The sequence below is a fragment of the Callorhinus ursinus genome, unplaced genomic scaffold (genome assembly GCF_003265705.2).
Source record: "Callorhinus ursinus isolate GAN/ISIS: 27379988/994484 unplaced genomic scaffold, GSC_fseal_2.0 scaffold4, whole genome shotgun sequence".
Taxonomy (NCBI): Eukaryota; Metazoa; Chordata; class Mammalia; order Carnivora; family Otariidae; genus Callorhinus; species Callorhinus ursinus.
This window is the reverse complement of record NW_027397066.1, coordinates 138289800-138317483: the sequence shown is the minus strand read 5'-3', so window position 1 is coordinate 138317483 and position 27684 is coordinate 138289800. Positions and strand designations below refer to the sequence as shown.

At 36.3% G+C, this 27684-nt stretch overlaps 1 protein-coding gene and 1 long non-coding RNA gene across 7 annotated transcripts in view; one reads left to right on the top strand and one right to left on the bottom strand.

Moving 5' to 3' along the window:
- MARCHF1 (membrane associated ring-CH-type finger 1) overlaps window positions 1–27684 on the top strand; it is an 858143-nt gene that overhangs the window by 673852 nt on the left and 156607 nt on the right. For all 6 annotated transcript variants that reach the window (XM_073892451.1, XM_073892452.1, XM_073892454.1 and 3 more), the window contains one exon: window positions 27292–27342. In XM_073892451.1, the coding sequence (XP_073748552.1) occupies window positions 27292–27342 (51 nt within the window). The remainder of the gene's footprint in view (window positions 1–27291; window positions 27343–27684) is intronic.
- Window positions 1–27684, bottom strand: part of LOC141372666 (uncharacterized) — a 190286-nt gene that overhangs the window by 34590 nt on the left and 128012 nt on the right. The gene's annotated exons all lie outside the window — the stretch shown is intronic.

The window sequence follows — 27684 nt, the reverse complement described above, 5'->3', positions numbered from 1 at the left end:
TTAGGGGAAAAGCTCTCAGCCTTTCCCCATTGAGAATGATATTCGCTGTAGGTTTTTCATAGATGGCTTTTATGATATTGAGGTATGTACCCTCTATCCCTATACTCTGAAGAGTTTTGATCAAGAAAGGATGCTGTACTTTGTCAAATGCTTTTTCTGCATCTATTGAGAGGATCATATGATTCTTGTTCTTTCTTTTGTTAATGTATTGTATCACGTTAATTGATTTGCAGATGTTGAACCAGCCTTGCAGCCCAGGGATAAATCCCACTTGGTCGTGGTGAATAATCCTTTTAATGTACTGTTGGATCCTATTGGCTAGTATTTTGGTGAGAATTTTTGCATCCATGTTCATCAAGGATATTGGTCTGTAATTCTCCTTTTTGATGGGGTCTTTTTCTGGTTTTGGGATCAAGGTAATGCTGGCCTCATAAAATGAGTTCGGAAGTTTTCCTTCCATTTCAATTTTTTGGAAGAGTTTCAGGAGAATAGGTATTAATTCTTCTTTAAATGTCTGATAGAATTCCCCTGGGGGGGCGCCTGGGTGGCTCAGTTGTTGAGTGTCTGCCTTCAGCTCAGGTCATGATCCCAGGGTCCTGGGTTCAAGCCCCGCATCGGGCTCCCTGCTCGGTGAGAGGCCTGCTTCTCCCTCTCTCACTCTCCGGAGCTTGTGTTCCCTCTCTCGCTGTGTCTCTCTCTGTCAAATAAAATCTTAAAAAAAAAAAAAAAAAAAAAAAAGAAATCCCCTGGGAAGCCATCTGTCCCTGGGCTTTTGTTTCTTGGGAGATTTTTGATGACTGCTTCAATTTCCTTAGTGGTTATAGGTCTATTCAGGTTTTCTATTTCTTCCTGGTTCAATTTTGGTAGTTGATACATCTCTAGGAATGCACCCATTTCTTCCAGGTTATCTAATTTGCTGGCATAGAGTTGCTCGTACATTCCCCCCCAACAGTGCATGAGGACTCCCACTTCTCCATATCCTGCTAACACTTGTAATGGTCAGTTATTTTGTGTTTGTTTTTAAATTTTAGCCATTCTAATTAGTGTGTAGTTGTATCTCACTGTGGTTTTAATTTTCATTTCCCTAATGATGGACTAGCAATGTTGAACATCTTTCATATACTCCTTTTTCATCTGTATGTCTTCTTTAGTGAAGAGTGTTCAAATCCTCACACATTTTTTTGAGTTCATTGTTTTCTGATTATCGAGTATTGAATCAAAAACTCACAGTGGGGAATGCTCACAGGATTCTTACTGCTGAGTGGCCTGATTTACTTTTTAATAACTAATTCTAGTTGCAGTGAGGAGAATGGACGGTATATGTGGAGAGGTGTGCTGGGCCCCAGGGAGATTTACCTTACTCTTTTTTCTGAACATAATTCAAATTCTGTTTTAAAATGCATTCATTTACTTAAATGCCCAGGGCTCTATGGAACATTGGGACAGTGGTATCTCCTTCCCAATGCAGTTATCTAGGGCAGGGCCTAGACTGAGTTGCTTTTATCCCTCACCATTCTAGGGATGACTTAGATTTAGAAAAGTAAATTTGAGTCGCCTATTATGTATCTATGTAGAGATACTAAGTAGGCAGTTACAGATGAGGAGGAGGAAGTTGAACAGGTGAGTCTGAGATTCAGAAGAGAAATCAGACGAGGAATTATGAATTCAGAAAACTTCATCTTATTGGTTAACCTTAAACCCACAGTACTAGAAGAACTTATCCAATAAGTAAGTAAGTATAGATAGAGAAAAGAAAAAAATTAAGAGGTAATTCCTGGGACGTGCCAAAGAAGTCTGAAAAAGAAGACTTCAGCACAAAGATTTAAAATGGTTAATGGAGGTGGGGGTAACATTCAGAGAGGGAGATGCAATAAAAAATAGTTGCGTTTATTGACGTGTGATACAAGAATTCACTGAACCACAATTAGTAGGCACAGGTCATAATCTTTGGATGTGGAAGAAAGAAAACAGAACAGTTACAAAAGTATGGGGATTATTAAAAGGGCACACTATTTCTAATGACAGGTGTAACAAGGCTGGTTTCTTTATGTTGATACTCAGCTTCCTTGGGCTGAGGTGGGTGCAAATATTTATAACAATCAGTTTTCTTAATGTCTGTGCCTGAAATAAGAACCAATGTACTAATTTGGGGGGAGGAGGGGGTCCTGACAAATGCTTATGAATTAAGTTTATGAATATATATGGGTTTTGCACAACTCTGTATAATTTTATGCAGGTGAACAGTCTACATGACAGGGGGGTAATGACCATACTGGGTTCCCCATGGCTCACCCAGTGGAGGTTCATGTAAAGGAAGTCATGTGCCAAAATCCAAAAATAGAGCCTTTACTGTTGTAAAGTAGCAAGATGGTTATAACTAGTTGTAACATGGATATTATTTTACTATTTTACTTGGTACACTCTATTTTCTATGTGAAAAGTCCTTCTTGTCTTTATTTTTTTTATTATGTTCAGTTAGTCACTATATGGTACATCATTAGTTTTTGATGTAGTGTTCAATAATTCATTAGTTATGTATAACACCCAGGGCTCATCACAGCACGTGCTCTCCCTAGTACCCGTAATGCCATTACCCCCTCCCCTCTGAGACCCTCAGTTTGTTTCCCGAGGTCCATAGTCTCTCATTGCTTGTCTCCCTCTCTGATTTCTCCCCTTTCTTGTCTTTAAACTCTTATCATCATCTGCTACCTCTGTGAAGTTCAGGTTGATAATCCCACTGATCATTTATTAAACATTCTTTAACATCAATGAAATTTATATATGTTATAAATTTCAATTATTTTTATGTCCTTTAGGTTTGCAGTTTATTCACTGCATGGTCAACAAGCAGCAGAGGGATGCAGCTGGGTGTCATCAATATTATTAATGTCAATAAGCATCTGCTGATTGAATGAATAACTGAATGAAATAGTGAATATTGAATAAATCCAGCTGAATAAATGCTGGACTTACGGCAGAAACTGAGTTGCCATAAGTTAATTAGAGCCCTGAATGAATCACTTCACTCATTCATATCTATTTCATCTATAAAAATAGAAAGTTCAAAAGATACCTCTTAGATCTGGTTTTTAATAATACTCTGATAGCTCATGCTAATGTATTTCTCCATACAGCATTACTTTTAAAATACTGATTTGATAAAATGTGTAATTTTATGCAATAAAATGCAGTAATATCTTAAAAGTTAAGGACACATGATTGCTCATATTACTCATCTTTGTTTTAAATTTCACATTAGAAGATCACTGAAAACCATAAAAAAAATGTCACTCTAACAATGATAATTTAAAAAAATGAAAATAGATATTAACTCGATATAGGCTAGGATATTTACTTAAATTATCTCATTTAATTCTTATAATAAAGGTACTTAATAAGTATCATTATTATTTTCATTTTACAATTTCAGAAATAGGCACAGAGAAGGTAAGTAAGTTTCCCAAAATGGCACAGCTAATCAGCAAATGATGGAACCAGGACTCCAGCTTTGGGATTTCTGACTTGAGATTCTTGCCCTTACATGTTGTTTTATACTGCCTCACAATCACAGGCTATGAAAATGTAGAGGATTTATTTTTAAATTAATTTTTAAAGCACTTATTGAATGGAAAATACGTTATCTATTTATCACTTAAATTCTCATTGTTTATCTGACCAAACTTTATGTTTTCTTCTCTGATGCCACTATATTTTTTTAAGGATTTTATTTATTTATTTGAGAGAGAGAAAGAGAAAGTAAGAGAGAGAGCATGAGCAGGGTGAGGGGCAGAGGGAGAAGCAGGCTCTCAACTGAGTAGGGAGCCCAGAGTGGGACTTGATCCCAGGAGCCTGGGATCATGATCCAAGCTGAAGGCAGACGCTTAACCGACTGAACCACCCAAGTGCCCCTGGTGCCACTATTTTTATCACGCATTTTTAAATCCTTGAAATATAAACTTCTCACTAAAACGACTAAGTCAGTAATAATAATGTTATGTCACTTAGGACATTTTTTCTCCCAGAGACATTATAAATTAACATGTCTTATTAACTTAAAACATTTATTCTTATGTAGCCATTTACCTCTAAGAGAAGATTTGCTAATTTGCCTGTTTAGAATAGCCATCAGTAGAATCCTTCTAGATGTCTAATAGTTTCTGGGCCCAGGGTTGGGGCTTGGCGATCAGCTCAAACTTTGGCAGTTCCAGGCACTTTTTGGTGTTTAGGTGATAACTCTCTTGCATGTAAGCTGTGCTCTAACCCTGCCAGGGGCTGCAGATGATTTACCCACTGGTCCCCAAGGGGCCAACATTGGACGTGGAGCTGACCTAGGGCAAGCAAGTCAACAGCACTGCACAACAAAGAGAACAGTATGTCCTTTGCATTCCATATACAAGGGGACATATTCATAATCCTTGAACATGACAAATTCTAAGTACGTGTTTATAAGTTAAGATCCTGCTTGCATTTATATAGAAATGATGGATTTTATGGCTTTACAAGTTGCCTGATTTTAAGTGACTTTAATTTAATTCTGTCTAACATCTCAGAACAATCAATATTATCATCTAGAAGGCTGTGAAATCACTCTTTCCTATTACCACAAAGGCAATTTGCAAGTTTCTGTGTACAAATATATTGTACATCTTGTACTCTGAAACAAATTTAAAAATAGGAATAAAGCCAAATAATTATATCCATTTAATGCTTGTTTTTGTTTTTTTTATATAAACCGGTTTATATAAAAACCAGATGTGGTTCACACAGCACATCTACCAGTTTATAGGTCTCCTAGAACCTGCCACCAAGTAATGAACCATCATAAAATTTCAGTTTTGTTCTTTTAAGAAAACCAACTATGTAAGCACATGAATCTTTCTGGTGATAAATAATAATTTACTAACATCGTTTTATTTTGAACCACCAATATTTTGATGACAGCCCCTATCTATCTTCTTGTGTTCTTTTTAAAATTTATGTACTTTGTATTTTTTCTGTTTTTCAAAAATTTTAGAAACTGAATTGTTTCTTGGACTATCTCATAGTACATGAAGATCTAGGAAGTGTTGACTTTTATTCATCCCATAGAGTATGGTGGAAAATTCATTAATTGTTTTGAATCTGCTTGTGGTCAAAGGTTTTAATGCTTTTTGAACTTCTGATATTGAAGTAGAGAATTTTCAGAAGATATGTCAGCCCTTGTTTTATTATATTTTATCCCCAGAGATCATTTCTATCATGGGAAATTCAAATGTCTATTAAGTAGTCATTAATTCATGTTCCTTCTGCGCATATTTTTGCATGTCTTGGATCTCAGTGATTTCCACCAGGAACTAACGTTTATCCCCTTCAGATTTTTGCATCTGGGTGGTCAAAATTGCGTAAACACTTTATAAAACTGAAGAACCTTAAATATATAAAAGCTAGTACCTTTGCTGGGAGAGAGTAAGCTAACATAGATGAGGTATTAGCTTACAATATTAGAATTCCAGGTAGCACTTTTAGTGGATATCAGACCACTATTCTTTCTATCTCTTTTAAAAATTTCAGCTCATCATCTCAGGCCAAAGTGCAATTGCTTCTGATTAATCCAGTCCTGCTACTAAACATTCATAAATAGCATTATCACATTGTATTGTATATGAAATCCACAACATAACATACTACGACCAAAATCAGTCCAATGTTGCTTTGTATTTGTGGCTTTATAATTTAGCCACATTTTAAAAATGGGTATGGAGTTTAATTTTTCCATTATAAATGTATAAAATAAAGGCATATTTTATTGTTCATCAATGAAATATATAAATTACTGTCACATACTTATTGTCTATTATTCTCAAGAATACTTATGCTAATATCTCTCTAAAACAAACAGAACAGTTCTCTTTAATTTATTAAACATCTTCCAAGCAGGTATTGGATTTGATTTAAAGAGAATAAAAATGCAACTGAAATATAGTCCCTTCCCCCGAGAAACCCTTTATCAAGTAATGATGTAGAATAATATACATAAATTTACTCCCAGATCAATTTCATTAGTAATTGCTATTTATGTACAATGAGTCTCCAGAATTTTTATGTGAAGGAAGTTTGAAGACAGTAACATAGTTAGAGCTGGGGGCTAGGGGAGTTTTATAAAAGTTGAGTTTGTATAGCAAGCAAAATTTTACATACATTGTATGTTTATTAGGGATGACTTCTGTGTGTGTGGTGTGTGTGTGGGGTGGAGAATCAGGGAGTTCATGAAAATCCAGTGGCTAAAACTTTTCATTTTAGAGCCACTTCTGTCATTCTTTATTGAAACACATGCCAAAAATCCTACTCAGTTTGGTACTTATAATATTGCTAATCATTAAAAACCCAATGAAAGAATAACATGAGACACTGAGAAGTAAAGTGACCGGCCCAAGATCACATAGCTAGTGAGTATGTGAACTGGTCTAGAATTTGAATCAAGTACATCTGACTGCAAGTTCGTTCTATCCTTATTTATTTTGATGATGATAATAATGTATTTACTATTGATGTCTTTTTGGTAGTCAGAAATCATTTCTTCCCATCTCTTTATGGTATACGTATTTCTCTTATAGTTGCCTTTTACAATATGCCAACTTGTTAAGACTTTTCTAGAAGTGACCAAGGCCCACTGAGGCTTTGAGTGTCATGCTGATGAGAGCCAAAAGCAGATATCCTGTTCCACACTGGCCTTACTTTTGGATGAGACAGAGTCTCATATCTTTATTACTATCCATAGGTGAGATTTGAAGGGGTAGTTTTAATTTTATGAAAAAATGTTTCATAACATATTTCTGAAACTAATTTTTCCACATTTTCAAGAAATGGAACTTCTTTCAAGAATCAGAACTTCTATTTCTAACAGATTATGCCTCTCAAGTAATGAAATACAGGCTGTATATAAATAAGATTTAAAGTTTATGTAAAATGTAAAACTATGATACAATTTGGTTAGCCCATTATGTTCCATGCTAAACAGTTTATCTCCACTTTCTAATTTAATTCTCACAACAATCTTTAGAGGACTATCTTATTATCAACATTCTACAGGTACATCAACAGAAATTGCAAGCAGATAAATATCTTGCCCAGGATGCACCTTAAGTGGTGTAGGTGGAAATTGAGCTCAATCATTCTGGCAAGTTTACCATTTATTAGCTATAATACCATATTAAGTAATAACTCTCCAGTGCCATTCCTAATCATTTCCTCCTGGATTCAAGAGAGTGCATATGTGGAAAAATTATTTGATTTTACTATGGCCTTTTGTGAGGTCACCTGTTTTCCTACCCTGTATTGTTTGTCTAATAATTGCCCTGATAATAATGGACAAGAATCCTGAAATAATTGTCTAAAGTGTGAGTTCAGTTATTCTTTGTTTGTTTTATTTATTTTTTTAAAAAAAAAATTTTTAAGATTTTATTTACTTATTTGAGAGAAAGAGAATGAGAGAGCGAGAGCACATGAGAGGGGGGAGGGTCAGAGGGCGAAGCAGACTCCCCGCCGAGCAGGGAGCCCAATGCAGGACTCGATGCGGGACTCGATGCGGGACTCGATGCGGGACTCCAGGATCATGACCTGAGCTGAAGGCAGTCGCTTAATCAACTGAGCCACCCAGGTGCCCCTCTTTGTTTGTTTTAAAAAATAGCTTAAGGAAGGATTACTCGATAGCAATGGAGAGAGACAGAGAAAGATAAAGGGAGAAAAGTTATGTTAAAGCTATTGTAATAATCTAGAAACCATCCAGCCATATGCTGTTTTCCTGCATGCATGAGATTTGCATTTATGCTAACTAAGATCAACTTTCAGGCTTTCTTCTTAAAAGAGCTCCATGAAATGTTGCCTTAAGAATCTGTAATTCCAGGGGCGCCTGGGTGGCTCAGTCAGTTAAATTTTGACCTGACTTTGCTCAGGTCATAATCTCCGGGTCCTGGGATGGAGCCAGGCCTCAGGCTCCCTGCTCAGCGTGGAATCTGCTTCTCCCTCCCCCTCTGCTCTCCCCCTCCCCCACACCACTCCTGCTTGCCAGTACGCACTCTCTCTTTCTCTCTCTCTATCAAATAACTAAAATCTTAAAAAAAAAAAAAGAATTTGTAACTGCAGACTCCCTGCTGGGCCAATATTATCATATAATGAGAAATTGTCAAAAGTGGGCCAGAAATAAATGACAGTGAGGGGAAAAGACCTAAAATTGGATAATATCACCTTTTCTGGTACTATGCTCTGATCCATATCTAACTCATTGTGCCTATTTATCCAACTAGGAAAATCTCGTGTGTCTTCTGCTATTTTATAGAACCAAAATTTACATACCCAAGGATAAAATTTCATCACATTTCTTTATATATTACTGACAGAAGGAAGGAGGGAGAAAGAGTTGAATAATGGAGTGGGGACAAGAATAGAAGTCTGGCACAGGAATGGAACAGACTGGAAGTAGCACATCACATGGGAAGCTCTCCCACAAGTACAGAAGGAAGAATTACCAATCTTTGCATGGATCAGAAACTTGCCTAAACAGACATTTGAGTAAACGTGTATGTGTGTGTTTGTGTGTGCTGCGAAGATTTTAGAATTTTTAAATTCTATTCCAGAATTTAGTAAAAAAAAAAAAAAAAACCCAAAAAACCTAGCCTGAATTTTCCCTGACAGTGTCTTAAGAAATATATGGTCATTAAAGTGCTTTTAATAGAATGGAAGATGAAAAATGCTAATGAAAACATCCTACAGTGCAGCACATTTTAAATGGTTGGTCTCTAATACATGGACTGTCTTACAAACATGTCTCCAGTCTTAATTTAAATTAAACTCATAGAAGGAAATAATATAACTCTAATACAAAAAGTAGTTTGAAAACTACTTGATAGATTTTCTAGTAGCTGCAGACTGTGGTAGATAAAATATGACCATACCCCTAAAGCAACCTTTTAAGATCTTAATTTGATAAAAACTAAGCAAAAATTAATAATGATAATAATAATGATAAGGCTAAACAAAGAATACTAAAAATGACCTATATCCATTAAGGTACAGAAAGAAACAGATGGCACTTCTAAATTGGATAATTTGGGGGGAATTAATAGTCTATTTACAATGGGTGTGAGCAAAGCATGTAGAAGATACAAGGGATAGTTCACTACTCCCTGGCTTTGAGACAGCAGGAAGTATTGCTACCCAGCGCTTGAAAAGGCAGAGAGAAGGAGCATTTTTCAGAATGCAGAGACACAGTGGGTCTTGTGGAGAGGGCTACCTGACAACTGCTGAGACCTCCAATTAGAGGACAGAGCCCACCTCTGGTGATGTTTCAAGGAGGGGATAATTACTCTGTCTCATTGTCCTCCATTCCTATAATCTCCTACTGGGGGTCCTCACTGGTGGAATGAAATCAGAAGTCAGAGCAAAGGGTCCGTGATGAGGTCTACCCAGGTGTATCTCCTGGGCACAGATCTGTATAAACAGTGGGACATGGATCTCAAGTGACAAATAGATGTCTAGCACACCTACAAGAAGCACATCTGGAATTCAAATGAATGTATGAAGTCTTTATTACTTAAACTCTGAGATGCCAAGACAGAAAAAGGCCAAAAATTAGGGGAAATGTTTAGCATTTATAAGGAAAACAGCCAGCTAATTAATAGGGAATGGGACTTTTTATATATATTTGCCAAAATAATTAAAAGGAGACTGACGGTAGATTTTCTTTTCTTTTTTTTTTTATTATGTTATGTTAGTCACCATATAGTACATCATTAGTTTTTGATGTAATATTCCATGATTCATTGTTTGCTTATAACACTCGTGCTCCATGCAATACATGCCCTCCTTAATACCCATGACCGGACTAATCCATCCCCCTCGCCCCCACCCCCTCTCCCCTCCAAAACCCTCAGTTTGTTTCTCAGAGTCCATAGTCTCTCATGGTTCCTCTCCCCCTTTGAATCTCCCCCTTCATTTTTCCCTTCCTTCTCCTAATGTCCTCCATGCAATTCCTTATGTTCCACAAATAAGTGAAACCATATGATAATTGACTTTCTCTGCTTGACTTATTTCACTTAGCATAATCTCCTCCGGTCCCATCCATGTTGATGGAAAAGTTGGGTATTCATCCTTTCTGATGGCTGAGTAATATTCCATTGCATATATGGACCACATCTTTATCCATTCGTCTGTTGAAGGGCATCTCGGCTCTTTCCACAGTTTGGCTATTGATGACATTGCTGCTATGAACATTGGGGTGCATATGGCCCTTCTTTTCACTTCATCTCTGTCTTTGGGGTAAATACCCAGGAGTGCAATTGCTGGGTCATAGGGTAGCTCTATTTTTAATTTTTTGAGGCACCTCCACACTGTTTTCCAAAGTGGCTGTACCAACTTGCATTCCCACCAACAGTGTAAGAGGGTTCCCCTTTCTCTACAACCTTTCCAACATTTGTCGTTTCCTGCATCGTCAATTTTTACACACTAACTGGTGTAAGTTGGTATATCAACGTGGTTTTGATTTGAATTTCCCTGATGGCTAATGATGAACATTTTTTCATGTGTCTGTTAGCCATTTGTATGTCTACTTGGGAGAAGTGTCTGTTCATGTCCTCTGCCCATTTATTGACTTGATTATTTGTTTTTTGGGTGTTGAGTTTGAGAAGTTCTTTATAGATCTTGGATATCAGCCCTTTGTCTGTAGTGTCATTTGCAAAAATCTTCTCCCATTCCATGGGTTGCCTCTTTGTTTTGTTAACTGTTTCCTTTGCTGTGCAGAAGCTTTTTATCTTGATGAAGTCCCCAAAGTTCATTTTTGCTTTTGTTTCCCTTGCCTTTGGAGATGTATCTTGAAAGAATTTGCTGTGGCCGATGTCAAAGAGGTTACTGCCTATGTTCTCCTCTAGAATTTTGTTGGGTTCCTGCCTCACATTGAGGTCTTTCATCCATTTTGAGTTTACCTTTGTGTATGGTGTAAGAGAATGGTCGAGTTTCATTCTTCTGTATATTAGCCATCCAATTTTCCCAGCACCATTTATTGAAGAGACTGTCTTTTTTCCATTGCATATTTTTTCCCGCTTTGTCAAATATTATTTGACCAGAGTTGAGGGTCCATATTTGGGCTCTCTATTCTGTTCCATTGGTCTATGTGTGTGTTTTTGTGCCAATACCATGCTGTCTTGGTGATCACGGTTTTGTAATATAGCTTGAAATCACCCAACGTGAGGCCCCCAGCTTTGTTTTCCTTTTTCAACATTTCCTTGGTGATTCTGAATCTTTTCTGATTCCATACAAATTTTAAGATTCTTTGTTCCAGCACTTTGAAAAATGCCATTGGAATTTTGATCGGGATGGCGTTGAAGGTATAGATTGCTCTGGGCAGCATAGCTATTTTAACAATGTTTATTCTTCCGATCTATGAGCATGGAATATTTTTCCATCTTTTTGTGTCTTCTTCGATTTCTTACATGAGTGTTCTGTAATTCCTAGAGAATAGATCCTTTACCTCTTTGGTTAGGTTTATTCCAAGGTATTTTATGGTTTTTGGTGCTATTATACATGGAATCAATTCTCTAATTTCTATTTCTACAGTTACATTGTTAGTGTATAAGAAAGCAACTGATTTCTGTGCATTGATTTTGTATCCTGCCACATTACTGAATTGCTATATGAGTTCTAGTAATTTGGGGGTGGTGTCTTTTAGGTTTTCCACATAAAGTATCATGTCGTCTGTGAAGAGAGGGTTTGACTTCTTCTTTGCCAATATGAATACATTTTATTTCTTTTTGTTGTCTGATTGTTGTTGCTAGGACTTCTAGTACTATGTTGAACAATAGTGGCGAGAGTGGGCATCCCTGTTGTGTTCCTGATCTTAAGGGAAAGGCTCTCAGCTTTTCCCCATTGAGGATGATATTCGCTGTGGGTTTTTCATAGATGGATTTTATGAAATTGAGGAATGTTCCCTCTATCTTTATACTCTGAGGAGTTTTAATCAGGAAAGGATCCTGTATTTTGTCAAATGCTTTTTCTTCATCAATTGAGAGGACCATATGGTTCTTCTCTCTCCTCTTATTAATGTGTCTATCGCATTGATTGATTTGTGAATGTTGAACCACCCTTGCATCCCGGGGATAAATCTCACTTGGTCGTGGTGGATGATCCTTCTAATGTGCTGTTGAATCCTATTAGCTGGGATTTTGTTGAGAACTTTGGCATCCTCCAGCCCCATTTCCATGGGCTCAGGTCCACGTTGGGTCCTCTCGGGCAAGGGCAGCAGCTGTGGCTGCCCCAGTCCACCTCGGGTCCTCTCCAGCGGGGTTGCGGGCACAGGCAGCAGCTGGAGGCTCTGCAGCCTCCTGGTCCCAGTATTTGCCCCTTCAGCCCCTGTGTTCTCTTTGAGCACTGTTATCAGTCCCTTCCCATCCCTCGGCCACTGCTCTCCAAGCTATCACTGGTCCCTAGGCACAGGACGCTTTTGTACAGGGGTATTACTTTCCAAAGGCTAGCTTCTGGTGGTCCCTTCCCCCTTCTGTTTATACTCCCACGTCTGTCCAAGCAATCCCAACTCCGTCTTTTGTACCTCTCGACTGATGATCCTCTGCCCCCATAGCCTTATATCTCAGGCTGATTTCGTGGGTGCTCAGAGTGGCTTGTTCGATATCTAGCTAAATTCAGGGGACTGGTTGAAATGGAGTCCCCCACTCCTCCACCATCTTCAATACAAAATCCAGATTTTCTTGAGTATTAATTAAGAGTATTGTGATAGAAAGCATATGACCAAAAAGAATTTTATACATGCACCAGTAAAAAATACAAGACGTTTTGTCAATTAGGTGTACATTCTTAGCATACTAGAGGTGTGGTGAGTTCCCTGCTTTTAATATGAACATAGTCCTATAGAACAGAATTGTGGAAACAAATAAAACTGCTTATATTTCACTCTTAGAAAGGTTCAAATGTTGTACACTAAAAGGTTATGCTGACCTTACTCTGTATACTGTGAAAACAAACAAACAAACAGACAAGAATCCCTTTTCAAACAAGCCACTGAACTGGAAACATCACCTTCTACATTTTAGCAGCCATCCAGGGCCCCTTCTATCTTTTCATAACTGTGAATATGTGTAAATTAGACCCTCAGGGCCTTTTCCTTGGTGCCTTGGCAATTTAGCCAATGATTACTTTACTATATTATTTTTACTATATTATTTTTCTGTCCATCCAAACAAGACTCCATTTGAAACATTTTCAGTCCTGGAGTGTAAAAACTTTTTTTAAAAAACTTGTCCTTTTGTTCTCATGCTAGGAATTACAATTGCTGACTTGTTCAGAATGGCATGTCAGACATCAGTAGAGAGTCTTTCTTTTAGAAGTGTGCACATTAAGAGGGTGTTTTTGCACGACATTTTTAGGGAGGGAAGAGAGATTTCCATCACATGATTTTTATATTCTTTATTTACTAGCCAATACAATTGTTTGGGTTATCCGAATAGATAAAAGGCTTTTATTCAGTATCATGATTAGCAAGATTAGTAAGTTTTTCCCTTATATTTGGCATTTGGGAATATGTTTGTTTTTAAGAAAATTAAGAGTATTTTCAGTAACTTTTATATAGTGCAAAATTTAATAACAAATGTGACCACTGACAAATAAATGTCCCTTTCATAGTCTTCCTTTAACTCCAGCAAGCCCAGGCTTCATAATCCTACTATCCTAGTTGGACTTATAGCGTGCCTTACACTACATTTGGAACATGCTTTTTCAAAGTGTATCGTATTTGCTTTTACTACTATTTTTGGAAAAGTAACCGTCCCTGTGTTCTTATGCCCATTTTGCAAATTCAGCAAGCCAAGGCCAGAAAAGGTAGATGATTTTCTTATGGTCTCATGGTTAGTAATGAAGCTCTAATCCAAATGTCATAGCCACAGATCCTGTTTTTTCCCACCAATCCTACTTGACTCAATAATTAATTTGGTGCCTTTATGTTCCATATACTATACTGTCTTGGGGAATATAAACACCATATGTTTCTTGCAGCTCTTTTGATCCCCCACACACACCTTTATCCCCTTATGATATATAATCTTTGATGAGTAAGACTAACTTTGCCATTTTGTTTCTTTGATTTTCTTAATTTGATATTTTATTTAAAAAATATGAAAAACAAGCAAAACTATACCACCGAAAGTTGTGTAGAAAAAGCTAGAATATTTCCATATGCTTCTCTGCTCCCTGCAGTCCTGCCATGCTGAGGGACTGAGGGTAAGCACTGTGAATAGATGGTGTGGTAATAGCCAATATTGGATGAGTATAGTTTTGCTCAGTCAAAAATATATATGTAAGTACATAAATATATCTAGAGGTTCTGTATATTTGATTTTAAAGAAATGAAATTGCCCTCAACACATTATTCTTTAACTCTTCTCACCTTAATAATATATCATGGATATTATCACCTACCAATACATAAAGATATAACTTCACATTTGCATTATAATTTCTGTGTGCACATCACATCCATCTATAATTTTACATAAACAGGTATCCAACATGCTCTTTTTCTTTTTAAGGACTCTTTCCCCCCCTTATCTTCTTTCTCCTTTTTCACTGGACTCTCCTTCTGCCCTCCCACTCTCCCCCCAAGAAAGTCATGTTAACACACTCATGAGTTCCTTCCATGACTTGGTCTGTGTGCGTAGAGTCATACACAAATACATGTCTACACGTGAATATGTGCACACATTGATATTTATAGAAGTTCTGTCCTTCTGTGTTTTTCAAATAACCCTATTATACCACTTTTCATTTTACTTTTCTCACTCCATCTTATCATGTGGAAATTCCTTTGGCCAAATGGCAGAGAGCTGATTCATTCTATTTCATAATTGCATAATATTCCAAAGTGGGGCTCTACTATAACCTATGTCATCATTTCTCTATTGGAGAGCATTGTTTACTCCATTAGTCAGCATCTAGTCAGGAGAGAGAAATCAAACTTTTGTTTTAACATAGAGAAATCAGACTTTTGTAAAGATTTGTGGCCTTGTCTGGGTGAACAAAGAAAAGAAATTGGAATTATTTAAAGCTTGAAAAAAGAGACCCATGGAATGGAAACTCATACTTGTGAGGACAGAGCCAGCTGGCTGGTGCTGGTATCTACAAAGTGTGGAGTCTGTTTCTGAGGTTGTTAGAAAAACTGCCTGCTGTACTCAGCTACTGCTGTTGGAGGAACCTGCAGGGACTAGGGTGAAGAAGCATTTCTAGAATGATATTCACACAAGGAGCAGAGAGGAAGCCAACAGAAAGCAAGTGGGATGAAGCAGATCCCATTTTCCTTTTCCAGCCTTCCAGTTTGCCTTGTGGTGCCCCCTCTTAGCAGAGCTTCAGGGGGAGTTGGGTGATGAAACACAAATGTGGGTTGCAGAGCCCCATCATCAGAGTACAATTTAGGACAGTGGGCTTAAAGTTTTGAGAACACCAGCTTCACAACTGGCACGTCTTTACTGCCAAGATTTTTTTTTTCAATTAAGAACAGATCTGTGTCAAGTGTCCTTATTCACATATTCTTATGAACCAGTACTTTTATATCTCTGGGATAGATTCCCAGGAGGGAGATTACTGCAAAAAAGTAGTATTTTTAACTTTAACAGATGTTGCCAGATGTTTTTTCAAATGACAGTGCAAAAATTCACACTTCTACTGGCAATTTTTGAGAGCCTTCTTTCTTCTTATGCCCACCAGCAACAGAGGGCTAGCACTCTTTTCAATCTTTCCAGCAGGATGGGTGTAAAGCAATGCCTTGTTTTTACTTTAATTAGCATTTTTCTGACAGTTTGTGATTTTAAGCCTCTTATATGTTTATTAACAATCTGCAGTCCCTTTTTTTGTGAATTTCTATCCTTATTACTCAATTTTTTTTCTATTGGATTTCGTCTGTTGCCTTTTTTGTGACTAGACAAAAACCTCTTTGCATATTACACAGATTGAACTTTATCAGTCTTCTCTGTTGTGCTTTCTTATAACTTTATTGTTTGTTTATTCACTTTAATTTTTGTATTTCTTCCAGACATAATTAAATATAATCAAATATGACTTACAGCTTCTGGTTGTTCTCTTATTAGTTATATAGACTTCCCCCACCCGAACATTAAATTTTTAATTTAGGCTTATTTCAAATTTTTTTTTAATTTTTGATATTCAAGACTTTTTTCCATCTGGAGTCTATGATTGTATATGCCATTTAGCATGGGCTTGATTTTTTCTTCCATGTAGATAGTCAGTTGTCAGAAACATTTATTATGTCAACTTTCCTTTCAATATTAACTTGAAATGCTAATTTTATTATATGTGAAATTATTTTATCTGTTTCTGGATTTTCAATTCTGGATTTCACTGAAATTTTGGTCAATTCTTATGCCAATGCCATATCACTTAATCACAGTGATTTTTTATATGGGTAATGCCTGGCATAAGGAGATCTTTTTTTAATTATTTTCTTGGCTATTCTCAGGGCATTTCTTTTTCTATATTATGTTCCTTAAGATAATTTTATCTATCTCTTTTCTGCTTCACAAAGGAAGAAATAAATTATCTTCCCGTCAAAAGTGGTACTTTTTTTTAAATTTTACCTTATTATGTTATGTTAATCACCATACATTACATCATTACTTTTTGATGTAGTGTTCCATGATTCATTGTTTGCGTATAACACTGAGTGCTCCATGCAGAACATGCCCTCTTTAATACCCATCACCAGGCTAACCCATCCCCCCACCCACCTCCCCTCTAGAACCCTCAGTTTGTTTCTCAGAGTCCATAGTCTCTCATGGTTCGTCTCCCCTTCATTTTTCCCTTCCTACTATCTTCTTCTTTTTTTTAAATATATAATGCATTATTTATTTCAGAGGTACAGCTCTGTAATTTAACAGTCTTACTCAATTCACAGTGCTCACCATAGCACATACCTTCCCCAATGTCTATCACCCAGCCACCCCATCCCTCCCACCCCCCACTGAGCAACCCTTAGTTTATTTCCTGAGATTAAGAATTCCTCAGATCAGTGAGATCATATGATACATGTCTTTCTCTGATTGACTTATTTCACTTAGCATAGTACCCTCTAGTTCCATCCACGTCGTTGCAAATGGCAAGATTTCATTTTTTCTGATGGCTGCAAAATATCCCAATGTATATATATACCACATCTTCTTTATCCATTCATTTGTTGATGGACATCTTGGCTTTTTCCATAGTTTGGCTATTGAGGACATTGCTGCTATAAACATCGGGGTGCATGTACCCCTTCGGATCACTACATTTGTATCTTTGGGGTAAATACCCAGTAGTGCAATTGCTGGGTCGTAGGGTAGCTCTATTTTCAACTTTTTGAGGAACATCCATACTGTTTTCCAGTGTGGCTGCACCAACTTGCATTCCCACCAACAGTGTAGGAGGGTTCCCCTTTCTCCACATCCTTGCCAACATCTGTCGTTTCCTGACTTGTTAATTTTAGCCATTCTGACTGGTGTGAGCTGGTATCTCATTGAGGTTTTGATTTGGATTTCCCTGATGCCAAGCGATGTTGAGCACTTTTTCATGTGTCTGTTGGCCATTTGGATGTCTTCTTTGGAAAAATGTCTGTTCATGTCTTCTACCCATTTCTTGATTGGATTATTTGTTCTTTGGGTGTTGAGTTTGATGAGTTTTTTCTAGATTTTGGATACTAGCCCTTTATCTGATATGTCATTTGCAAATATCTTCTCCCATTCTGTCAGTTGTCTTTGGTTTTTTTGACTGTTTGCTGTGCAAAAGCTTTTTATCTTGATGAAGTCCCAGTTTTTGCCCTTGCTTCCCTTGTCTTTGGCAATGTTTCTAGGAAGAAGTTGCTGTGGCTGAGGTCGAAGAGGTTGCTGCCTGTGTTCTCCTCTAGGGTTTGGATGGACTCCTGTCTCATATTTAGGTCTTTCATCCATTTTGAGTTTATTTTTGTGTGTGGTGTAAGGAAATGGTCCAGTTTCATTCTTTGGCATGTGGCTGTCCAATTTTGCCAACACCATTTGTTGAAGAGACTGTCTTTTTTCCACTGGACATTCTTTCCTGCTCTGTCGAAGATTAGTTGACCATAGAGGGTCCATTTCTGGGCTCTCTATTCTGTTGCATTGATCTATGTGTCTGTTTTGGTGCCAGTACCATACTGTCTTGATGATCACAGCTTTGTAATAAGCTTGAAGTCTGGAATTGTGATGCCCCCAGCTTTGCTTTTCTTTTTCAACATTCCTCTTGCTATTCGGGGTCTTTTTTGGTTCCATACAAATTTTAGGATTATTTGTTCCATTTCTTTGAAAAAAGTGGATGGTATTTTCATAGGGATAGCATTGAATGTGTAGATTGCTCTAAAGAGCATTGACATCTTCACAATATTTGTTCTTCCAATCCATAAGCATGGAACTTGTTCCATTTCTTGTGTCTTCCTCAATTTCTTTCATGAGTATTTTATAGTTTTCTGAGTACAGATTCTTTGCCTCTTTGGTTAGATTTATTCCTAGGTATCTTATGGTTTGGGTGCAATTATAAATGGAATCAACTCCTTAATTTCTTTTCTGTCTTGTTGTTGGTGTATAGGAATGCCACTGATTTCTGTGCATTGATTTTATATCCTGCCACTTTACTGAAGTCCTATATGAGTTCTAGCAGGTTTGGGGTGGAGTCTTTTGGGTTTTCCACATAAAGTATCATATCATCTGCAAAGCATGAGAGTTTGACTTTTTCTTTGCCAATTTGGATGCCTTTTATTTCTTTTTGTTGTCTGATTGCTGTGGCTAGGACTTCTAGTACTATGTTGAATAGCAGTGGTGAGAGTGGATATCCCTGCCGTGTTCCTGACCTTAGGGGGAAAGCTCTCAGTTTTTCCCCATTGAGAATGATATTCGCTGTAGGTTTTTCATAGGTGGCTTTTATGATATTTTATGATATCCCTATACTCTGAAGAGTTTTGATCAAGAAAGGATGCTGTACTTTGTCAAATGCTTTTTCTGCATCTACTGAGAGGATCATATGGTTCTTGTTCTTTCTTTTATTAATGTATTGTATCACATTGATTGATTTGTGCATGTTGAACCAACCTTGCATCCCAGGGATAAATCCCACTTGGTGGTGGTGAATAATCCTTTTAGTGTACTGTTGGATCCTATTGGCTAGTGTTTTTGTGAGAATTTTGGCATCCATGTTCATCAAGGATATTGGTCTGTGATTCTTTTTGATGGGGTCTTTGTCTAGTTTTGGGATCAAGGTAATGGTGGCCTCATAAAACGAGTTTGGAAGTTTTCCTGCCATTTCTATTTTTTGGAACAGTTTCAGAAGGATAGGTATTAATTCTTCTTTAAATTTTTGGTAGAATTCCCCTGGGAAGCCATCTGGCCCTGGGCTTTTGTTTGTTGGGAGATTTTTGATAACTGCTTCAATTTCCTTAGTGGTTATAGGTCTGTTCAGGTTTTCTATTTCTTCCTGGTTCAGATTTTGTAGTTGATACATCTCTAGGAATACATCCATTTCTTCCAGGTTATCTAATTTGCTGGCATATAGTTGCTCATAATATGTTCTTATAATTGTTTGTATTTCTTTGGTGTGGGTTGTGATCTCTCCTCTTTCATTCATGATTTTATTTGTTTGGGTCCTTTCTCATTTCTTTTTGATAAGTCTGGCCAGGGGTTTATCAATCTTGTTAATTCTTTCAAAGAACCAGCTCCTAGTTTCGTTGATCTGTTCTACTGTGCTTTTGGTTTCTATTTCATTGATTCCTGCTCTGATCTTTGTATTTCTCTTTTCCTGCTGGGTTTAGGCTTTATTTGCTGTTCTTTCTCCAGCTTCTTTAGGTGTAGGCTTAGGTTGTGTATTTGAGACATTTCTTGTGTCTTGAGAAAGGCTTGTATTGCATTATACGTTCCTCTTAGGACTGCCTTTGCTATATCCCAAAGATTTTGAACAGTTGCATTTTCATTTTAATTTGTTTCCATGATTTTTTAAAATTCTTCTTTAATTTCCTGGTTGACCTATTCATTCTTTAGTAAGATGCTCTTTAGCCTCCATTTATTTGAGTTCTTTCTGACTTTCCACTTGTGATTGAGTTCTAGTTTCAAAGCATTGTGGTCTGAAAATATGCGGGGAATGATCCCAATCTTTTGGTACCAGTTGAGACCTGATTTGTGACCTAGAATGTGATCTCTTCTGGAGAATGTTCCATGGGCACTAGAGAAGAATGTTTGTTCTGTTGCTTTGAGATGGAATGTTCTGAATATGTCTGTGAAGTCCATTTGATCCAGTGTGTCATTTAAAGTCTTTATTTCCTTGCTGATCTTTTGCTTAGATGATCTGTCCATTTCAGTGAGGGGGGGTGTTAAAGTCCCCTACTATTATTATATTGTTGTCGATGTGTTTCTTTGCTTTTGTTATTAATTGGCTTATATAATTGTCTGCTCCCATGTTAGGGGCATAGATATTTACAATTGTTAGATCTTCTTGTTGGATAGACCCTTTAAGTAGGATATAGTGTCCTTCCTCATCCCTTATTATAGTCTTTGGCTTAAAATCTAATTTGTCTGATATAAGGATTGCCACCCCAGCTTTCTTTTGGTGTCCATTAGCATGGTAAATTGTTTTCCACCCCCTCACTTTTGATAAAAATGGTCCTTTCTTTTGTTCAGATCATGATCTTCTCAATAAGAATCTATAATTTATATTTTTAATAATATTTTATGATTTCTTTGTTAAATTTATTCTTAAGTATTTTATGGTCTTTGTTTTTATTATCACATTTCTAGGCATTTATTGCTAGAAGGAAAAAAGCTATTGATCTTGCAGTATTTCCATTAAGATAGACCAAACTGTCACAATAAATAAATCCAGAAAAACATGACGGCTCTGAAGAAATAGAAGTTTATTTCTCTTTCATGACAGTTTAGAGTATTTGTTCCAAATCGGAAGAGGGCCCTTCACCATGTGGTCATTCAAGGACTCAGGAGAACTCAGCTCTACTATCTTTAATATGCGGTTTCCTGGCTTGCTCTGAGAGTCACAATCTTTGCACTGAGCAATAGAAAAAGAGCATGGAAGAAATTTTAGATTTATGGGACAGGCAGGAAACTAACATTTGTGAGCTCTGTTTACATCTCACGGGAGGGAATTTAGTTATAGGCAACCTGTAATTGAAAGGAACGCTGGGAGATACAGTGTGACTGGAAAGACGTATACCCAGTTACCATTCTGTTCATACAGAAGAAGGGATGATGCATTTTAGGAAATTTAATAGACTCTGCCATGGTATAATTACCCTGTATCTAGCCATTGTACTAAAGAGGGCACTTGTGATGAGCACTGGGTATTGTATGTAATCACTGATTTCTACTCCAGAAACCAATATTGCACTATATGTTAACTAAAATTTTTTTTAAAAAGTCTCATTAATTGTAGTATAGTTTTTTTTTTTTAAGTAGGTACACTTGGAATTTCTATTAATATCAGTCAGAGAAGATTTTTTTTTCCTTCTTTTCAATATATTTAACTACCAAAAATTTTTTTGTTGTTATTATGTTTGTTATAAACTCTAACATAGTTGAATAATAATAGCAAGAGCAAGCATCCATAACAGAACTTCTTTAACATAGTTCTTGTATTTTACCATTTAGAAAAAAATTGGATATTGATTTTACTTGTTATCTTTATCCCTTTAAGAGATTTCCTCCAATTCTTATTTTACTTAGAGCTTACATAGCAGTAAGACTGCAAAGGTTTGTCAAATCATCTTTTCAGCATATAAGATCATAATGTTTGTTTCTTTCAATGTAGTAATCTAATGAAATGTTGCCAGATTTTCTGATTAAAAAAATATCTGGAATAAATCCCATTTATTCTATTCCCTGTGCATTTTTTTTAAGATTTTATTTATTCATTTGAGACATAGAGATACAGAGAGAGAGAGTGAGCATGAACAGGGGGGAGGCAGAGGGAGAGGGAGAAGCAGGCTCCCTGACGAGCCAGGAGAGGGGCGCGATCCCTGGACCTTGGGATCATGGCCGGAGCCGAAGGCAGAAGCTTAACCATCTGAGCCACCCAGGCGCCCCTCCTGTGCATTTTAGATACACTGCTAGTGTGTCATATGCTAATATTTTAAAAGAATTTTTGCATCTGTGGTCCCAAATATGACTAAAGCATAATTTTCTTTTCCCTCTTTCTTTCTTTTTGGGTACTGTCTTAACACATTTGAAGTTTCTGCAAGATTAATAACATGAATTAGGGAACTTTATGTTTCTATGGTCAAGAATAATGTAAAAAAATTGAATTATATGTTCTTTAAAAGTAAGGTAAAACTCACTTGTGAAATCATCATGCCCTTATTCTTTTTAGGGCATATAGACTTCTATTTACTTATCTAATCTCTTCTTTGTCAATTACTATATTTATTCAAGTTTTCCTCTTCTTAAATAAATTCTGACAACTTTTACTTTGCTAGAATATGATTCGTTTTTTTCCTAGGTTTTCAGATTTGTTGCAATAGTGTTATATGTAGCATTCTGTTACAATTTTTCTAATTTTTTCTGTGTCTTTGGTTATTTATCCTTTCTCATCTTATCTATTTCTGCTTTTTCTTTTCCTTAATAAGTCTTACTAGAAACTCATCTATTTTGTAATTATCTTCAAGGACCTGTTATAAGAAAATATTTCTTTATTCTTCTTATCTATATCTCTTTAGTGAGTTTTAGCTTTTATATTTTATTATTTTCTTTTTACTACATTCTTTTATTGGGTTTCACTACTGTTTTCCTTAATAATGAAAGCATTTACAATTATACATTTTTTCTGGCTATAGCTTTTGCTGTGTTCCCTACAGGTCTTAATAGAACATTTTCAAGAGTTTCTGGCTACAATTTTTCAGAGAGTTTTCATTTCATTGAACCATGCATTATCTAAAAATGTGTTAATTAGTGGTGATTAAGATTTATTAGTCACATTTCAACTTTTTATTTCTAAATTTATTGTCTCAATATCAAAAGAGGTGCCCTATAAAATCTCTATTGAAGTTTTTTGTTAAGGTATTATGTGAGGGCAAATTATTTTAAATGTTTCATAGACATTAAAAAACAGCATTTTTCATTTAGTGGACATGAGTTTTTTTATATATCTATTAATCAAGGGTGTATTGCAGTATTCAGCTTCACTGTGTTTTGTTTATAAGCCACATTGCTTTCAAAGACTTTTCTTCAATTACACGTTTTAATTACCTTAGCAAAAATAGTTCCATTTTCTACTTAGAATTCTTCAGAGGACCTTCAAAATTGCCTCATTTCTTTTTCTTCTTTCAGATAGTCTTGACTTTTAGCCTGGACAGGGGTAGGGGCTGGAGGTAAGGGGGACCATGGAAAATAACTAGAGAATAGCATTATATCAGTGAAATGTGTGGATCTTATTCTGGTTTCTTCACTCAGGAATAGTTATTTTCCTTCAGTTCCATAAAAAACCTCCTTCAAGTCTCCTTACTGCCCTCTTCTGATCAATGGTATAATATACAGAGTAGTCATATGTAGATACAAACAAGTCCAGCCATATTGTATATTCTTTAACACAGAGGATTGCCTTTTAAAGGAACTATGTCATTTTCCTTAGAGTATAACATTAAAAATATGTTAAAACAATTTCGTAATGATTTTTTCATTTGGTAATCACTTTTCTTTTCTGGTAATAAAAATCCAACCATGTTTTGTAAGATCAAATTCTAAAAACAATTATTATTATATGAATAATAATCTCAAAACAAAACTAACAGTATCAGATATATTTATATCAAACAAAAATTGAAAACCTCTTGAAAATATTAAAAAGCACTTATAAAATTAGAAGTCTGTCCCTCTGCATACTGTGACTGATCTGCTAAAATCAATCTGCTAAGATAGCTACTCAACATTACTGCTTGTTGATCCCATACTTCTCATGCAGACCTGTCTGAAACTCTTGTTGGTTCCAACTTTCAGTGACCTAAAAGGTCACTACAGTTTGGGTACCAGTAACTTATATTAGATTCTAAGACAGCTTCTATTTAATGTAAGGTAAAGAATTCAAGCTGATGGTAACGAGGTATGACAACCATATTTGTCTAATCTACAAAGAAGAATATGTCATTGCAATAGTAATGGGACAAGCCACTACTTAATTCGTAGTAAATTAGACAGATTGCTTTGGAAGTTTTCCAAGAGCAAAAGTGCTTTTGCTGCTTTGCTTCAAAAGCAGGGCAGACCAAACTTCCTTAATCCCCTTGGGTAGAGAAGAGTTTGATTTTTCTTTTTTAAATTTTACATGCCAGAATCTAATCCACAATAGAGGCAGAATTGCAGGGCAGAGAAACTAGGATGTTTACATTTAAATTATGAGTCTAGTAACATGTGATGATTATCATGATTTTTGAGGGAGCTTTTTGGGTGTTTCTTCTACCTGTGAACAGTAATGGAAATATTATAACCTTGCAAACTGTAAAATGCGTTCATGTATAGCTCATTTGATTCTTACAACAATCCCCAAGATATTATCTCCTCCTTATTGTCCAAGATATCCTACTCACTCTTACCATGAGGAAACACGTTACAGTGAGGAATGCCCTGGATTGTCAAACAATACGTTCTTGCCAGAGCCAGTGCATTACCACAGGGCAAGCTGCAAGTCAGGCTCTCCCTCTCTGACACAGCAGGGGTGTGCACCCTCTGTCCCATATGTTAAGTGGAATAGAAACAATAGGGAATAGTGCAGAGGACCACAGGGGAAGGGAGGGAAAACTGAATGGGAAGAAATCAGAGAGGGAGATAAACCATGAGAGACTCTGGACTCCGGGAAACAAACTGAAGGTTGCAGAAGGGAGTGGAAGTAAGGGGGTGATGGGTATTAAGGAGGGCATGTGTGGTGATGAGCATGGGTGTTATATTGAACTGATGAATCGTTGAACACTACATCAAAAATTAATGATGTATCATATGTTGGCTAATTGAACATAATAAAAAAATAAAATAAATAAAATCTTTAAAACTGAAAAAAATAATTAAAAAAAAAAAAGAAAGAAAAAGAAACAATAGGGATCTTAGCCAGGGCAAAAAATGTAACCCTCGCCTAAGCTCCTTTATTTCTTGCAGTGCCTAGTCTTTTAGTAGGAGAAAATAGAACCAATGGATTTTGGGTTAAAAGATCTCTTGAAGTACTAAATAATCAAGAAAATGCTTCCTCCCCATTAGCTTGGGCATTGCTGGTGAAGAGTATGGGAATTATCTGCTTCCTATAACTTTATGCCAAACTGATTGACAATTGTGGAGGGAACCTGATCCTCCTTGTTTTTATCTCAAAACAACACAAAAGTCCTATTTGGTTTGAAAAATTAAGTAATCTGGTGCCATATTAAATTTCTATAGTACTCCTGGGTTCTTGCTGAAACACCTTTCAATTCTAGCTCCTTAACTGTGTTTTCAAATACTATGTAAATATAGAAAACATAACAAAACAACCACTACAACAAAATCCCCCCCCCCAGTCTATTATATTATGTGACTTATTTACCTCTGTTCACACAATAGTGTGTCAAAATCCCGAATTTCACTCAGAAGGGAAGATGGATTGGTTTTGCTTTCTAGTCTCTATAAGAAGAGGAGTTGAGATGTCAGGAGAAAAGTACCTCTCTCCATCACCAGAGGAAACTAATCAAAGAAAAATGTCTGCTGGCAGCATATACATTCATCTCCAGCTGGATCACGGGCCTGTTATGAGGTGTAACTAATCGTATCGTTGTGACTCATCTTGGTCTGTAATAACACGCTCTGCAGTGACATCAGTGGTTGGATGAGAGGGATGTTGCTTGTCAAAGGAAAAAAATCCTATTCAGCTGGAATATCTGCAGCCTGGGCATGACACAGTGACAGTCTGAAGTAAATGCAGTTCCTGTTTTCTCCACAGTAACATTTGCCATCTCCTGTCATGGCTGTGTTTCTGAGATGGTCAGGGGCAGTCATTGTGGGGCAGTTTCCAGACCCACAGATTGTTAGAACGGCTTAATTCTCAAAAATGACCTATGTCAAGATGCACTGAGGGTGTCCACCCAAGGTCCACTTTGGCACTGAGTCCAGTTGCTCAGAAATTTTTTTTAAAAAGAATCCTAAAGTGTTAATTCAGATTCTTTACAAACTTTTGGTTTCTAGAACAGGTTCTTCCAACATTTTCTCTACAGAAGGAAAGGTGTACTGTGATCTCTTGGTACATGTAAAATGCATGATACCCATACACTTTGATTTGTCAGTCAATTATCCACTGGCAGATAATTGGCAGAGGAGAAAGAACAACCATCCTGGACGAGACAGAAGGCCTCGGGGTGGCCCCGGCTTGGGCAGGAGTGCCACCATTTTTGGGAAAAGAAGGCCTCGGGGCTCCCAAAAAGGGGGCTCCACTTTTAAGGTCTCTTTCTACCTTAAAATTGTAAGGCTTTTTAAAGAAAAATTATCTATTCAAAAGCTTTTTTCATGCTTCTTTTCTACTAAGTTTGAAATCCTTTAAGAGAAAAACACTAAGGGTATAATTTTAACTTATTTTGAAGTTTTAAACTTTAAAATAATTTTTAAATGATTTAAATTTGAACAATTGAGTGTTTTAAATTTAAAAGTATCTTTTTTTATTTTATTATGTTATGTTAATCACCATACATTACATCATTAGTTTTTGTGGAGTGTTCCATGATTCATTGTTTGCGTGTACACCCAGTGCTCCATTCAGTACTAAAAGTATCTTCTAAATGTTTATATTTTTAAAGCAAATTAGCAAATTATTTTAAAAGAGCGGGAGTTAGATGTGTGCACCATGTACCTGGTATGCAATAGTTACTGACACTAGAAACAGAATTTACTCAGAATTTCCTGGTAGCAAAAGTGGAAGAGGAAATAATGGACTACATATCCATTTTCTAATTTATTTTAAAGGAACTGCATATATTTTTCTAGAGAAACAAGCATTTCTTGGTAATAAATACTCTTAGACATATATATATATATCTATATATATATATATATATATACGCTGATGTTAATTGAAACATTTTTGAAAGGACAATGATATGTACTAGAGAAATAAAATTTGGTAAGACAAAAGCCATTCTGTGTAAGCAATTTGTGTATCAGTCAGAACAATATGCTAGCATTTAGACATTGATCTGTGCTCTGCTTTCTTTCCTCCGCAGTAAAGACCATTGCTATATTTTTAATCGATGTCTCTAATTTTATTTTTCAGAATGACAAATCCCCCGGGCGATCGGCAAGTCGATCAAGTAATATTTCAAAAGTAGGTAAACTATATTTATTTAATTGTTTATTGATTTTCATATTTTATGAGTTCAAGTAAATATTTTATAATGTCTAACCTATAACTGTTATCTGTGAGCAGTACACAAATATGACTTGTTAATGATTTTAACTATTTTGAGCTTTTGTTGTGATAAGAGGACACAATTTCACACAATAAAATGAGCTGTTATTTTCCATTTCAGTGCCATATGCAAAAGATAATTTGTTACTTTCAGAATGTCATGCAAAATATGGGCGTTTTTTCCTCTCATTTCAAGCATCATGGAGCTGTCACATACTTAACTTGGAACTGTATCAACATTCATGGTACAATTTCCAG